At 51.1% G+C, this 15924-nt stretch overlaps 6 protein-coding genes across 6 annotated transcripts; 2 read left to right on the top strand and 4 right to left on the bottom strand.

The window, feature by feature from the left end:
- Positions 1-307: 307 nt before the first annotated feature.
- On the top strand, positions 308-1672 carry PMZ80_011067 (uncharacterized protein; the record flags this gene model as incomplete). Its single annotated transcript, XM_064879455.1, has 1 exon — positions 308-1672. The coding sequence occupies one exon, from the start codon at positions 308-310 to the stop codon at positions 1670-1672; it is 1365 nt and encodes a 454-aa protein (XP_064724786.1).
- Positions 1673-2515: 843 nt separating this feature from the next.
- PMZ80_011066 (uncharacterized protein) lies at positions 2516-3263 on the top strand (the record flags this gene model as incomplete). Its single annotated transcript, XM_064879454.1, has 2 exons — positions 2516-2992; positions 3090-3263. 2 exons carry the CDS (start codon positions 2516-2518, stop codon positions 3261-3263), a joined length of 651 nt encoding a protein of 216 aa, XP_064724785.1.
- Positions 3264-3940: 677 nt separating this feature from the next.
- On the bottom strand, positions 3941-6871 carry PMZ80_011065 (uncharacterized protein; the record flags this gene model as incomplete). The annotated part of the gene is made up of 3 exons (XM_064879453.1): positions 3941-4704; positions 4804-5128; positions 5417-6871. 3 exons carry the CDS (start codon positions 6869-6871, stop codon positions 3941-3943), a joined length of 2544 nt encoding a protein of 847 aa, XP_064724784.1.
- A 744-nt stretch (positions 6872-7615) lies between these two features.
- Positions 7616-11081, bottom strand: RPN2 (proteasome regulatory particle base subunit; the record flags this gene model as incomplete). Its single annotated transcript, XM_064879452.1, has 2 exons — positions 7616-10895; positions 10942-11081. 2 exons carry the CDS (start codon positions 11079-11081, stop codon positions 7616-7618), a joined length of 3420 nt encoding a protein of 1139 aa, XP_064724783.1.
- A 533-nt stretch (positions 11082-11614) lies between these two features.
- PMZ80_011063 (uncharacterized protein) lies at positions 11615-13938 on the bottom strand (the record flags this gene model as incomplete). Its single annotated transcript, XM_064879451.1, has 2 exons — positions 11615-12256; positions 12310-13938. The coding sequence occupies 2 exons, from the start codon at positions 13936-13938 to the stop codon at positions 11615-11617; spliced, it is 2271 nt and encodes a 756-aa protein (XP_064724782.1).
- A 468-nt stretch (positions 13939-14406) lies between these two features.
- Positions 14407-15445, bottom strand: LXR4 (L-xylo-3-hexulose reductase; the record flags this gene model as incomplete). The annotated part of the gene is made up of 2 exons (XM_064879450.1): positions 14407-14720; positions 14800-15445. The coding sequence occupies 2 exons, from the start codon at positions 15443-15445 to the stop codon at positions 14407-14409; spliced, it is 960 nt and encodes a 319-aa protein (XP_064724781.1).
- Between the last annotated feature and the right edge of the window lie 479 nt (positions 15446-15924).

The raw sequence follows: 15924 nt of genomic DNA, 5'->3' as shown, positions 1-15924 counted from the left end.
AACAACTTCGCTGTGCATCAACAACAACCAGACTCTGTTTCGTGAATATCCCCATCATAATTTAGCATTTGCATCCGGGGCTTCCTAGGTCACGCGTTTCATGGGTCGTACTCTTGCATGATCCCTGTGGCAAAGACGCACACACTCTTTTCACCACTTCACCACCACGCTGCTTATTCCACAGCAATATCTCACTGCCTCCTCCGCCAGGAACGACCTCGTAGTGTCAGATTACTGAGCCGAGCATCGTATCGAGGGCAGGGCTCAAACAAGTGCCCGGCTTCTCTGCGTGAGCCGTCACACCACGATGTTCTTCACCACCGTCGCGGTGGCCGCTGCTGGCCTTGCAGCAACCGCAGCCGCTCAATCAGATTCATCCATAGTATTATCAGGAACCAACTCAATCGCTCCAACCGCAACAGGCGGCGACTACGCCACAGGAACATATCAATCATACACAGCAACGATATCCTTAAACCAAAACACCGATAGCATAACCTACCTCTCCGGCATGCCCACTACCGTCTCAGATAGCACCCTCAACGCCCAAAACCAAACCATAACAACAAACGGCACTACTCTCACAGTTCCCTCCTCGACGCAAACTCTCTTAACCGCAAGCCGGAACAATTCAACCTCAACCGGCACTGCAACATCCTCCTCCGCCAGACCAACAAACACCCAACCATGCAACGGCTACCCCGAATTCTGCGCCCGCAAATACAGCAACATAACCATGGTCGCCGCACATAACTCCCCGTTTAGCATACAGGGCAACATCGCCGCGAATCAGGAACTCGACGTAACGACCCAGCTCAACGACGGCGTCCGCATGCTTCAATTCCAAGTCCACAAGCCAAACGCCACGTCCCAACTCCGCCTCTGCCACACAAATTGCGACCTCCTCGATGCAGGCCTTCTAGTGGACTACCTGACTACCGTCCGCGAGTGGCTGGACAACAACCCCTACGACGTCCTCACAATCCTAATGGGCAACAGCGACGTTCTTTCGCCCCAGAACTTCACCGACCCAGTCTACAACTCCGGCATAAACCGGTATCTATACACCCCGCCCACCGTGCCCATGTCGCTCGACCAATGGCCCACGTTATCAGAAATGATCCTCACCCAACACAGATTAGTCCTAATGCTCGACTACGAAGCTGACCAAGTCGCCATCCCCTGGCTCCTCGATGAGTTCGCAAACATGTGGGAGACCCCATTCAGTCCAACAGACCGTGACTTCCCCTGCACACAGGACCGCCCACCGAATCTAGACCGCAACACGACGCTCGACAGGATGTACATAGCCAACCACAATCTCAATATCGACGTGGATATCTTGGGCTCATCGCTGCTGATACCGGCATCTACAACCGTCAATGAGACGAATGCGGTTACGGGATACGGATCGGCTGGCGCGATGGTCGGGAACTGCAGCTCTGATTGGGCTGGCCGGCCGCCGAATTTCATTTTGGTTGATTTCTATAATATTGGGAGTTTTAATGGGAGTGTATTCCAAGTTGCGGCGGATGCGAATGGGGTGAGCTATGATCGGGATAGTTGTTGTGGGACGAGCCAGAGAGACCTGAATAATGGTGCGTCTGGTTTGAGAATGAGTGGTCTGGTGGTGATGGGTATGGCGGGTGTGATGGCATACCTATTGTCTTGAACATACTTTTATGGTCGGCCAAAGGAAGGTGGCTTAACGATTTATGGAAATTTTGCAAAATTGGTTCAATTAGGCTCAGGATCTAACTGTATAGCATGTTGGCATAGCACGGAGTTCGGGGAATAGACTGATATGTAATTTAATGTTCATGGCATCGATGATCTTGTGCTCCTTGGTGCTCTCACGATATGCAAAATATCGATAGGGTGCTCTTTACCCACTGCTGCTCTCTAAATACGATACTAGCAAGTCCACTGTCCTCGACAGTCTTGCACCATACTATCGAATCAACGAAGATTATTACCCAGAGCTCAAGGCCCGGACTTCGAAGCACTAATGAGTGAGTAGGCTACGGTCGAGATAAACAGGATGCACAATGAGGACCCAATGACACCGGAAGCATTTTCCAGACATATGCGGCCGACCTGGCCTCCGCACCTTCCAACCATTGACCTCGTCGTCTTGCGTGCTTCTAAAGCAACAGGCACCTACCACGCCCTTTTTGTTACCCATCTCAGCACATCTGAGGCCATTCCTGCGCTGATTTCAATTTTCAATGGCTAGGAAAACAGAGAGACCACATGTCAACTCCACAAAGTCATGACGCTCGTGGCTTGCCTGCGATCATGGCAGGACATTATGAGCACTACTGAATTCTTGAAGAATGCATTGTTACAAGTTCTGTTCTGTTCTGCTGAATTCTTTCCTGCTAACAGAACTTTCTACCATATTGACTCGCCCAGCTCGAAGCCGGAATCAAACTCAAACTATCTCACAGACTGCCCCAAACCATCCATCAACCCAGCCCTCGCAACCTACCCAACCTACCCAACAACAACCACAATGTCCACCCCTACCTTAATCACCCTCGCAACATCCCTAGGTCTAACCCTCAGCACAACCTTCTCCATCGGCTCCCTCGGCTTCTCCTACGCCGCCATCCCCGCCATCCTCCTCCCGGCCTCCGCCCCTCTCCTCCCACCCCTTGAACTCGTCACGAAAGCCAAGGACCGCGAGTACAGAGTGGATAAAGCACCCACGCAGCCATTTGATAGTGGAGTTGGCGATGAGAAGGAGGGTGTACTCCAAGCTGGTGCCTCGAGCGAAAGCAAAGTTCTAAGCAAAGATGGGGATGATGGAAAGGGCAGTGGGAGTCCAAGCACGAGTAGTTATCTGCTGAGACAGTGGTTCCACCTCTTCAGCAAAGGAATGCACACCCTCCCCCTGCACCATCGGCGCGGGGATATGTTATGCCTTTTGTGCGGTCATGTTGCCTGCTTCTACCTCCAACACATCAGATACGACGACGTTAAAGCGAACGTGCTATGTACTCGCTGCGGCGCTGAGTGTAGGAGCGATGGTCTTCACACTCACCCTCCTCGAACCGATCAATAATGCGCTACACGAACGGGTGAAGCGTGTGGTCGCGCAAGAAAGTAAAGTCGATGAAAATGGGGCGAGGAGCGCGGATGTGGATGATGAGAGGGGGGAGACGGAGAGGTTGATTCGGGAGTGGGGGAGGATGAATGCGTGGAGGGCGGTTTTGCCGTTGGGGGCTGTGGTTTGTGGGGTTGTTGGGTTGGTATTGTGATAGGGTGGTGTTGGGGATCCGGGTGGTTCATGTTGTGGCATACGTCACTACAAATGTGTAAGAGACGTTTGTGTTTCATTGATTGGGCTTCAAGAGATGGTCTTGGATTGGACAACCACTTGTTATGCAGCACTGGAAGCCCTTCTTCGTCGGTTTTGAAGAGATCCATCGGCACTCGATACATCCTTCTGTCTCTCCAGAATTGTAGTAATCGTGCCACTCCAGTCACAGATGTATCTGCGCTACTTGCTTGTGCTTTGCAGACCGCCTCTGTCATCGCACTCGCTCGGTTGGCTCGGATCGTGAACGAGCAACAAGCACGTAAGCTGCGACTCTATGGAACACTGGTAGGACTGAGCACACGCGGCGCTGGATCTCTGCTTCAGAAAACCGACTATTGTCTCCGTAAGTTCATGACTCGACGAGATCAGTGGCATCCTGCATTGCATTGAGACAATCGGATGTTCTGATCACTGAGCGGCTGTAAGGGCAGACTGGCGTACGTCGGGAAAGCTTGCAGTAGTCCCCGATATATACAAGCCACCACCTCGGGCTCCGTTACATAAACTGGCATTGTGGTCTCCAAAGATAGCTTACTGAGCTCAGCGTCGATGCCCGGTAAGGGTTCCGAACGCTCTTCCCGGTACAAGGTACATCGCTATGAGATTGTCAAAAGATCAGTCGTCAAGACTGAGATCATCTAGCGTTGAGAACGCATCGTTCACCTGCGAATTGTTTTGATCTCGGTCTTCATCAAAGTCCTTTTTAAAGCCTGCGTCGGAGCCAGGTACTATAGGAGACCCCCTAGGAGGAGTGTCAAAGCCTCGCAGCAAAAGAGGAGGACGTTCCGGGTAGTATCGTAAAATCGGATCTTGTACACCCCAAAACCAGGCCCTCCAATGTCGGAACACAATCTCATTGAGCTGAATGCTCCATCTGTTCTCCTGTTGCTCCGCGAATCTGCGAATAGTGTCCTTGGGTTTACCAAGATGTAGCAGTGCGGCGTGCAAGGAAGGAAGTGGAGTTTTTAGGGCTGATAGAGCTTTAACGTCCGCTCTTGGGTCGGAGTTGGCCCACCTCACGGAAACGATGCCCAACGACACTCCAATGTTCAATGGCTCGGGTTCAATGCTTCGAGCCAAGTTTCTGAGCAGACGATCCAGATCTTTGTGAGAGATTGCATAGATTGCTGGTCGCCATGCGCCGTCCGCCCAGCTCATAACCACACATGGACCAGGTACTGACCTCTGGGATCCTGCTTGTAGATGCGAGCTCATGCCTGGTGGGAACTGATACTTGGCATAGGCGAAGAGCCTCTGGAGGGTTCCGATATCAAAGCTTCCCAAGATGTATATATGTGCAGAATGAGAACGTATTTGTGCAGACTGATGACTCAAAAACAGAGAGTCGCACGCGGCCATCGTCGGTGTGACCACGCGGGCTAGAGTGTTAGGTGTTGCTTCACATAGAAAGTTCCATACCTTTTGCCCCAATGCATCCGTCAAAGCTCTTCCTTCTGCAGTCCAGCTGTGGTACTCACAAATAATTTCGTGAAATAGCGAGATCTCTTCTCCGAAGTCGCTCTCGAGCAGGTATTCAGGATCTGCATGCGGGATAACGCGGGTCATGAGATCCTCTGCACGAAAGTCCATGGTGTGGGTGTACTCTGAAAGACAGATCAGCAACAGAGTCGCGTACTCACTGGATAGCAGTTCTGAATTCACCAGTGATCTCTCCCAATTATCCCACTGCCAGAGACCGCTTCTGGCGAAGAGCCGGTCATAGTCAAGCAAAGCCCCTTTTCCGGTAGGGAAGGGCTCGTTCCGGTACATTGCGTGGCCTAGCTGGGGGTATGGATCTGTCCACTACATGCCTCGTTGAACCATGCAATCGAGCACTTCTTCTATGCGCTCACGTCCTTCGGAGTGGTTTGCTCTTCCGCACGTTAAACAGATGCAAAGAGCGGTCATGAATGGGATCATACAAACTGGCACCACACTTTCTAATGCCGGGAGAATGAGATGGGATACTAATCTGACTTCCAAGCATAACCGACGGATGTCATCTGTTGATCTTGATGAAAGAGATAGAAGCTCATGTCCGGTTGTCGTGTCAAGCAGATAGGATCGTGCAGTGCGATGAATAAATTGAACGTGCTGGTCTTCGTATGTATCGAAGAATTGTGTCAGAGAGTCAGATCTGGTCCTGGCACAACGCTTGTAACGGGCGCCTCTTAGTATCTTGACTTCAAGGAGGCCTCCACAACGCGCATTAATCCATACTCTGACTCGTTCACAGTTGATTTTTTGATGTAGTTGTTCCCAGTAGTCGGCGAACTGCAAAAATGTGGCTCTCGGCTCGTCGTTGATAGCCAAGCTAAACTCGACGATACTCATGTCGCGATGGGAGATCAATTGAAAGTAGAAAGCCGCGTCTACTCTGTACTGCTTTGCATCCGAATTATTTCGCCTCAACATAAAGTCGTAGAGGTTGTCGAGGCCTTCTGGCATCCTGTCGACTCGACCTACAAGCTCTCTTGCTGTGTCACAGTTTTGTATGCCCCGTAGCAGGTCATTAATCGCAAGACGTACCCATAGGAGCACTCCCTGTGCTTTTTCCTTCATGAGTCGTGGGAAATCCATATCCTTGACTTCGGTATCAGTCTGACACAGGGTAACATACTCTTGACTCTTCAACAAGTCCTGATTGATGACACTGTCAATGTCTGACTCGTTCAGATCTTGCATTTTCAACTTCGAACATGACGTAAAGTGCGCTTCGAAAAGTCGTTCGGGTCGACTTGAAGCACATAGCTTCACGTAGGGAAAGCATTTGGCGATGTCCTTGACAAATTTACAAAGTGCCTCACCGTCGCGACCACTCTCATCTAAGCCATCCAGGCATATCAGAACACTAACACCTTTGTCTTGTAAAACTTTTAGAGCGACCTTCAATGCATCATTGAGCCTTCGCGTGGTCCAAGCAAGTTTTCCACGATCATTCAGTGCCATGGCTACCTCGCCTCCATGCACTTCATCCTGGAGCAACTGCCACAATAGTGACTGGAGACAGCCTTGGAAGTTACGTTGAAGTGCATTGTTAGCAGCCTCCCAAAACCAGAAAGACAATAGCACTTGATATGTGTTCGAGGTACGCCGAGTGCTGTGTAAATCGTCGTGCAAATACTTCATCAAGGTCGACTTGCCTGACCCTGGCTTTCCGGACACCCAGTATATTCCGCTAGGGACATTGAGCCACTCTAAGAACGAATCCCAGGCCGGCTGTTGGTTGCTAGGTGGTTTGAAGATCCATCCGAATGTCTCACTGTAGTTGTCCTCGATAGTGTCATAACGAGAGAGTATTTCCTTGAAGAACAAGGTCGACGATAGTTCCTCAAAAGCGCTCGCGGAGGGCGCCACATTGTAGTAGTGGTTGTCTCCCAGGTGAGCATATGCTTGTCCAGATACGTGAACCGCAGGATATATGTGGTCGGATGACTGTTGAGCCGGCAATGTCTGAGGATCTGGATTTGTGGACTCGGCTTCGAGGTCAGGCTGAATGGAAGGTCGATCGCCGCTGAGTGGCATCGAAGGCGATCTTTCCGCCATGAAAAAGACCGTGTCAGATCAGATTATCGTCATCACACCGTAATTCGCAGTATTGTGGACATCTCAATCATCTTCAGGCAACGAAAACAACCTGCATAGATATTCTCCAGGGCCATCTGTTACCTGACATCACAGAGACAGAGCCTGTCGCTGGCTGCGAGGGGTAGTAAGTGCCTACATGACGGTGGCGCTAAAACCGTCGCTGTCAGCAAGGGGTTCGCAAACAATCCACATTGATGCTGAGCAGATGCGAAATACACTAGCTAGTATAGTAGCTGGGAAAAGATCGAGAAGATGTTTATGTATTCTGTGGCGTACCTTCCCACATGGGAGTAGCCGCCGTACTACCTGCCACGAACTCTAACCTTACGCTGCGACAGGCACATGGAAGAAGCTTGACTTGCACGAGCATATGGGTGAAGGTGTTTAGTCATGCTTGCAAGCCCGCACGAACAATTTGGGATCTATAGCATAGCACAGTACAGATACAGTCGTCCGCCAGAGTCGCAATATAACACATAATACAGTGCCTCCAGGCATGCACCCAAGACCACCCTACTCCTCCTCACCCCGTTCCCTTCTGCGCCTCTTCCTCTCTCTCGCTCTCTCAATCGCTTCCCGATGCTCCTCATCCGTTCTCTCGAAATAAACATCGAAAATGTCACTCGGAAGCTCTCGAAATGCCTGGATCTCTGCCTCTGAGAACTCACGGCTCGCAAGTCTCCTGAGCAATTCTAAGGCACCCTACTCCCCGTTCTCGTTATCGCTTTCGTAGTCAAACTCCCCTGGCACCTCAGCCTCCTCACCGCCTTCTTCATCCTCGTCGACAGCAGTGAGCACACCAGCTGCCGCGGCTGCACCAGCACCCATCGAGGCGGCAGCCGGACCAGTCGCACCAATGCCTCTAGCAGGGGTGACTGGGGCTGCCTCACCTTGACCAGTAGCCTGACCGACCGTCGGTGCTGGTGGCACAGTCTTTTTCGATACCGTAAGAGGTATGGTCTCACGATCTTTACCCTCTTCCGTATCCAGAACAACCACAACACCACCGGTGACCGGCTTCTTGACCGGCTGATATCTTGTATCTGGGAAGGAGAGGTATTTCAGCTGTGCTGGCAGGACACGGTTCATGTTGGGCAATTCATAGCCAACCTTCTCTTTCTTCATTTTCTCCTTCTTGTCCTTCTCCTCTTCATCCTTCTTCTCCTCTGTAATTGTGGCATCATCGTCCTTGACAGCTTCGTCAGTATCCATCTTGTCTTTGTCCTCATCTTCCGTTTTGCTCTTCTCAAGCTTAGGCGTGACGGGCTGATCAACGTCCATACTGTCACGACGCTGCTGCTTTTCTTTCTTGGCTGCTCGTCGTTTTGCTTGTGCTGTGGTACTGAGCACTGCAGTCTTGACCTTTTCGGGGCCAGTGTCGACCTTGGCTGTCTCTTCTGGAGGATAGTCGAACAAACTTGGTTTGGTATTCGAGTGGAACTTGAAGACAGGTGCCTCCAATTTCTGGTCGACGGCAATGACCGCCGTTGGCGTGAACGACAGCGAGAGGAAATGTGCGAGTGGGAACCAGTACCAGTACTGGATAAACACAGCCATACCAATAATACCAGGCATGTGCAAGTTACCGGTCTGTGTCTGCAGGCTGATGGTGCAGTTGCGGCCACCAGCGTCAATGATACCCAACGCCATCGCGCAGCCGAACTTGCACATGGCGTCCTCGTGTCTGTCGCCGACAATCTTAACCATCTTCTTGCGAATCTCGCTAACCTTGGGGTTGAGTGCGTCGTTTTGCTGGACCAAAACCATAGCCAATGAGATAAGTGCACCTTGGCGGACGAAATCAGTCGGGTCTTTGAGCATAGGTTCGAGCAGATCAATAGCTTCCTCGAGACCAGTACCGGCGCAAGATATACCCAATGCCATTGCAGCACCATATCGGACATGTGGATTGTAGGATTCGGCAAGGAGCTCAACCATTCGGGGCACAGAAGTGTGCTTTCGGAAGAGGATGAAACCCAAGCTTAGTACTGCTATTCTGCGGACATCATCGGACACATCGCTGACCGCGACATGCAGCAGTTTTCGGACCGCCTTGTTACTGCCGGTGCCAACGTAAGCCATGGCGATGGTCATGATGCCACCATATCGCAGGGTTGGATCTGGATCGTTGAGGAGACCTTGAATGACCTCGTCTGCACCTTCTTGTCGGCCATACATGATCATGGCCATACCCATAGCAAGACCCCGAACAATCTTGTCATGTTGCGTGTCGTGAGCATATTGCACCATGTCTGAAAGTGCACCAACATTGCCGGAGCCAAGCATGACAAGACCCATTGAAAGACCAACAGCCTCACCGTTGATGGCAGAATCTGAGTACAAGACCTGCTTCAGATCGTCATAGACAGACTGATCGCCGCAAGCCATGCCTGCTACACCAAGACCGAGAGCACCACCATGCTGGACGATCTCGTCGGTATTTTCCTTGAACTTGTTTCGGATGAAATCAACAGCCTTGCCCTTGTGGTTGGCGCAGACCAGACCGTAAGCATAAAGAGAGCCACCCTGGCTGAAGGCTGAACCCTGGGCTGGACCAGCTGCAGGACCTTTTGGCAGGTACGGACTAAGCAATCTGTCAACGTGGTTGATGTTCCCTTGATGGATCACACCGAGCGCAGCTGTAGCAGTAAACTTGGACCAGTTGATGGCCTTGCCCAACCATTCAAGGTTGTCTCTGAAAAAGTTGTCGTTGGCTGTCTTTGCATGCATGAAGCCGGTGGACAGGGTTGTAGCGGTATGATATATTGAGTTCCTTGCTTCAAGACTGTCCTTGATCTTGTTCAATATAGAGATGTCGACCCTGTTCGACTTGTTGAGAAATTCAATGTTAAGATGTATTGACTTCAGGCCATCTAAGATATCTCGGCACGACTTGACGGCTTGTTGCTGCTCTTCATCCTCAAGCTGGGGGGCTTTTGGTTTTGATGTGGAAGAGCCTGCGGATTCTTGCAATTCCGATTGTAGCTGTTCTTCAGCCTTCTCGTCTGTGGAATCCTCATCCATCTTTTCTGCAGTCTCGTCTTTCTCTTCCTCTGGCAGCATCTCGGCCAACTCTTCTCGAACCTTTCGAAGGAATTCTTGGGTGCTGTTGTCGTAAAGGTCGAAGGAGATCTGGTATGCGACAGCCAATGATCGAGCGTCGCCTTTCTCAACGAGCTTGCGCAGGATATCGGAGGCTAGAGAATGCTGATCCAGGTAGACGACGCATTTGGCAATCGCGAAGTAGTCTGGAGAGGGAATGTCGTTCAGCAGCTCAAGGATGAGCTTGAGGATCTCGTTCCGCAGACCACGCTCTTGCACTACACTCATGCAGATATCCAGAACATAGTCCATAAGCTCTTCACCGGCCTTTGTGGCCTCGCCTTTGCCGTCTTTCTCATCTTCTGAAGCTCGGAGAATGACTCGTCTCAGGATATCGAGGTTTCGTGCTTCTACGGCGATACCAACGACTTGTCTATATCTCTTCTCCTGGAAGCACTTCTCGAACAGCCTCTCGATGACTGCATTCAGTTGCTTCTGTAACCCTCTCTGCTGGATGATTGATTCCGGGCTACCCTCAGCTCCAACAAATGTGCCTTCTAATGAAGCGTTCGTATCTTGTCTAGACAGCAATGATTTCGATGGCAACACAGATTGTGAGAATGGAGTGACTGGCGAGGTCAAACTGGCAGACATGCTCGCAGCACCCTCAGTCTGGCCGAATGTTGTGTCCAGCTCAGCGGGTTTCGAGGCGGCTGCCAATGTCGGGTCTCGGTTCGCAGAGAGGGCAATAAAGGTGTCGATGCATTTCGATATGATGGTTTCCTCGAACTCTCCTGCCCTGTCCAGCTTGAAGTGTTTCCCTGCTCCTAGGGCGAATGCCATGCTCTCGTTGTATTCCTGTAGATGGTAGTACACTTTCGAGGCCACGATCGCAGCAAGAGGTCGGTCGGGGAACGAATCATCTTCGTAAAGAGATTCACTACACCATGTTAGTCCAGCTCAATATCACGGCGCACTCTTCCTACATCTCTCCTATTGCTCCTGCAATTTCTGTCCATAGCAAGTCAACCTGGCCGTCCAACTGCTTGAGGGCAAAACTTCTCAATTCTGGTTCAGGCTCTGACAGGAAACCGATCAGGCCCGCTGCCGACACGAGTCCGACCATGGCTGGAAGACTAGGAAAGAGGTGTTCGATGCTGAGATGGCGCTTTGAAGGTAATGGTTCGTGTCAGTGGCCAAGTAGGTATGTGGAAGATGACGGAATCGTGAATGGCGAGGTCGAAGGAAGGTACTGCTACAGTCGCGACTCGTGAGAAAGGTGCAGCGTGGTTGCCGTTCTAGTCAGGCGAGATATTGTGATCGTAGAAAATGACAAGGTATGGTGAGTGTGATATTCGCTTGTACCTGTGAAACACGCATCTGCATTTGCTCAGAATGCGCCTGCCATAATCAACACATCACAGCAGTACGCAATGATGCATGATGCCTACAGCCTTGTTACATACAAGGCTGCGAAATCGCAGGCCGGTAATTTTAATGCCTCAGGCACTATACGAAGCGCTGTCTTCACTGTGGGAAACCACTGTCCGGAAGCAGAAGAGAATCTTATTCAGGGTATCAAAACTGATATTACAAGCCCATAAATCCGTAGAAATACACAACCTCCTCTTCTCCCGTCCTCACAAGAAAATAGTTTCTCTAACGCCTCGCTGAAATTGTGCCTTGCCTACATAGTAATCGAATATTATCAATGAGACTCTTTACCATCCTCTCATAGTCGTTAGGGTCACCTCTTCTTAGCTTTTCAATCTCTCGCTGCAAGTATTCAGTCGACACTTCAACTTCAAGCTCGTGATCCAACCGATCCGAGTCATCGTGCGAAACTTGCGTCAAGTCGATCTGGTACATCATGTGTCTGTAGCTCAATCTGTCCTTGTTCCGACCTCGACTTTCAGCCAGCTGTGTCAGATGCTCCCGAGGTCCGGTCCACTCAGTCTCAAGACTGATCGAGATGCGAAAGTCAAAGTCGTAATCAGGGTTCCAGATATCTTGATCCGCGATCCTGGTCTTGATGATCTGTGCCTTGACTTCTCCTGTCATCTTATCAACTGACCGCCGCACTCGTACTTCGCGCCGATGTGTTCTCCGGCCTGCCTCGTTGATCAAGACTTGTAGCTCCGGGTTGAGTTGAGCTTTGCCTTCGTCACTGAGCTCGTAAAACTCGTCGTTTTCTTTGGGGTGACTGTACGAAATTTCCTCCAAAGCGGGATTTTGTTGCCTGGCTTTCAGACTTTCCTGGAATATGCCATTCAAGAATTCATTGAGAGCTTTATGCTGATGCTGCGATATGTCAGTTCTGCGGAAAAGTCATGCTGCAAATTGATACAACTTACTATGTTCATTGAACTGTCGAATCGCGTATTACGCGTGCGTTCGCGATTCAACAGTGCTTCAGAGTCGATTTCCGTATTGTAATAACGCTCTCCAGTTTCCGAGCTCATAATTGCTCCCACTTTGGCTTCGATCTCCCACTTCGATCCCAGCGGCGCTGGGCGAGGGACAATGATATTGATGATCCATTGGCATATTTTCTTGCTGAGATTCTCAAAAGGTACTGTTCTTGTGATAGATGGCTCCCATCCATCGTTCGGAACCAGAGCCTGTAATTGTTGAGGCGGCGCGGTGTTGCCATTCTGTCGAGGAGGCATTATCGGTTCATGTTGTGGTACTGGTGGTCTTTGTACCTGTTGCCGGGGTTTTGAGTTGTATTGAGATGCGTCGATGAATCGTAGGGGTCTGTTTCCGCGAGCAGATTGTGCCCATCTGGGCACGACACCACGCGGACGCTTTTGCGGCGGCGGCTTGATATCTGTAAGGTGACTTGCGCTTCGTTTCAGTGACTGCTCCTCTTTGACAACGACTGGCGTTTCTTGGGGTGTAACTACTGGCATAGGAGCAGGACTCTGCTGAACAAGCTGGTCGATTGAAGGTTGTTGCGAATGCATCGAAGAGATGGAGTTGGAGGAAGGCAGCTGAGGCATGGCTGGCTCCACTCGGTCGATCGAACTCTGGTGACTCATGGCTACGTATGGATCTGGTTGAAGTGGAAGTGATGGACGACCATGTGAAAGTGTATGGCTGCCTGTACTGTGTTCTCGCTGCGGTGGTGGCTTTGGTATTGTCTTCGGGGAGACACTCTCGCTTCTCGAACGTTCCCTGATATCGTGGGGGTATGATCTTTGTATACTATCTCTTCTTATATGTTCTGTAGGCGCAGGCTGCGAGTAACGATTGTAGTCCTTGCTCGTTATCGAACCGATGGAACTCACCGACCCTGTGCGCAGATGATGTTCTTGATGCCCCTGAGATGGTGGTCGCACTGCTTGGGGTGATGCTCTTGCGTAGTGTATGGGTGGACCTAGTGGTGTTGCTGGTTGACTTTGAAACTGATTCATTGGTGAGATTTGACGTGAATGTGAAGGCGGCAGACCGTTTGCTTGGGGTGGAGGTGGGGATTGGAATTGTTGGTAATTGGCAGGATAGCTATTGTGCTGCTGTGTGTAGATATGCTGGGGAGGGTAGCTCTGATGATGGGCCGAACCTGGAGTCGGCGGATGGTGGATCGAGGCAGAGGGAGATACAAAGGCCGCATTGTGTGTTGGCGCATTGGATGGGGGCAGACTATCTCGTGGAGTGTACACGCCAGCAAAGCTTCCGGGACTCTGAGCATAGGCTGAGTGAGGACCTGCACTGGGAGTCGAGGCGGAGGCAGAAGTGTTGGGATGAGGTGACTGCATTGCAAAATAACTGCCCCCTCCCTGCCCTTGCGCCCTTGGGTCTCCTGTATTCAGAGGCGGTCCATACGGCGTCGGCCTGGCCGAACTGACATCGGAACTGGGTGTGTGCTCTATGCGCCCATCGTAGGAAGAGTGAGGCGTATGATTCGACATGCGAGGAGCGCCTTGACTGTGAGCACCTTTCTGGCCTTGCGACTCATTGTTCAGCATCGATTTCAGATCCATCTTTTGATGCTCCTCCCATCAGCCCAGTCCAGTCCGACGCTTTTGTGTAACCAGGCACAAGGCTCAGGACAAGGTTGCATTCATGTCAAACTCATCTTCAACGCATTTACAGGGCGAGCAGCGGGTCTGCGAATTGGCAGGCTGGTTGGCACGTCAAAAAGTGATGCCAAAGTGGTCCGAAGTCCAATTCATAACATTCAATTTCGACCGCACCGCAGCCTGCATGCGCCTTAGGAACTTCTCCGCTGCCCTTTCCACTGCACTCAAGGACTCCGCACTGCTCTTTCCTCTACTTATGTACGTACATGCGGAACACGATGCAAGTATTATTTCCGATGTTGCACTTAGACCTGATGAAATAGCGACATGGTTGGTATTGTATGGAGTGGATTTCCTACACATCATCGCGGGCGCTCAAGTCGCATATGCGGAAGCCACTACCCCCTAATCGCGCGACCTGTGGTTTCCTCAAGCTATCGACATCTTCATACCCCCATTCGCACAAACAACACTTCCAGTCGTCCACTTGCATTCATCTGAGCACAGCATCCCAATTGTTGCCGCAATCTCATCCGTGAACCCTGGTCTCATGCTGCCCATGCCCTCCTTCACGATCCTGTCAAACTCTTCCGGATCACCGCCAGCCCTAGCTTTGGTCTCCGCATCGCCATTGTATTTGCAGAGAGGTGCCGCGTCAACATACTTCTGATTCTGCTTCCAGAACGTCTCACCTGCCTGAGCGTACATATCGCCCCACACCGGACCAGGGTTTACAGCGTTCACTGTTGCAATGTTAGGAAAGATATGTGTATTGAGGGGCATCACAACAAGGTGGCGATCATTTGTGTGAGCTCAACATACCTGTAGCGTTCTCTGCCAGTTCTCGAGACCATGTCCGGGTCATAGCTTCCAGTGCAGCTTTCGTACCAGCGTATACCGACTGACCCTCATAACCAATTGAAGACGATACGCTCGATACGTTAACGATCCTACCAGACCTATCTTTGGGTAGATATGGTGCAACAGCCTGCGTTAGCAAAAGAGGAGCCAGCACATTGACATTGTACATCTTGTGGAATTGAGTCTCCTCAATCGGACCATGCTCCGGGTCATTCAAAGTCTTGTTACCGGCAATTCCAGCATTGTTGATGAGAATGTCTATCTGAAAGGCACCAGACCTAGGATGCGAGAAGTAGTTCTTCGCTGTTGCAATGATATGAGGTGCACTCCGGCTCGGATCGCTGAGATCAGCTTGCACAGACTTGGCCACAATGCCGTGTTCGTTCTGTACCTTATCGCAAAGCACTCGGGTCGGCTCAGCAGATGAGTCCGATGTGAAAACCAACAGCAAATTACAACCTTTTGCTGCAAGGTTTTCGACGACTGCGGCCCCAATACCTCTCGAACCGCCTGTCACAATCCCAAACTTGCCTTCGTGCGGCCTGTACGCTTGTTGCCTTGCCAGATTGGTCGAAGGCGCCCTTCGGTATGCTGGCCTGTCTGTCATGGTCACTGTTGGCGCTACTGCTTGTTATTGCAAAGACAAGGTCAATCACTAGTCACTTGACCCTTGCTGACAATGTGCAGACAACAAATCCTAAGTCGCGGCCTCCGATGGCCGGGATTATATGCTTGGCATTTCGGCGGAAAATCCTCCGAGCCCGCCGCTCGCCACATCTCGATACTACTCGAAACACGTCCTCGTCCGACTCAAGCGTTTGCTTGCTTGTTGTTCGCTTGACCTGCCTGAATTCATGCTTAGGAGCGGCCATCTTGCTTGACTCGGACGAGCACGACCATCTGTTCTCAGAAGTCAACCGATCGGGGGCCAGCACCACCAGGACAAGAGGCTAGAGCGGAGACCTGCCTATCGACCACATGGTTCCTTTTCGTTCCCGCTTACTGTTGCCTACTGGACCACTTTGGCTATCACTGCAACCTTATGTTTCATCACACTAGGCACTCGCATATTCGATATCATGCACG

Source organism: Knufia obscura, assembly GCF_036327395.1.
Source record: "Knufia obscura strain CCFEE 5817 isolate CBS 148926 chromosome Unknown scaffold_24, whole genome shotgun sequence".
NCBI classification, from domain to species: Eukaryota; Fungi; Ascomycota; class Eurotiomycetes; order Chaetothyriales; family Trichomeriaceae; genus Knufia; species Knufia obscura.
Note: the sequence above shows the minus strand (reverse complement) of the source record. Positions and strands in the feature narration are given on the sequence as shown.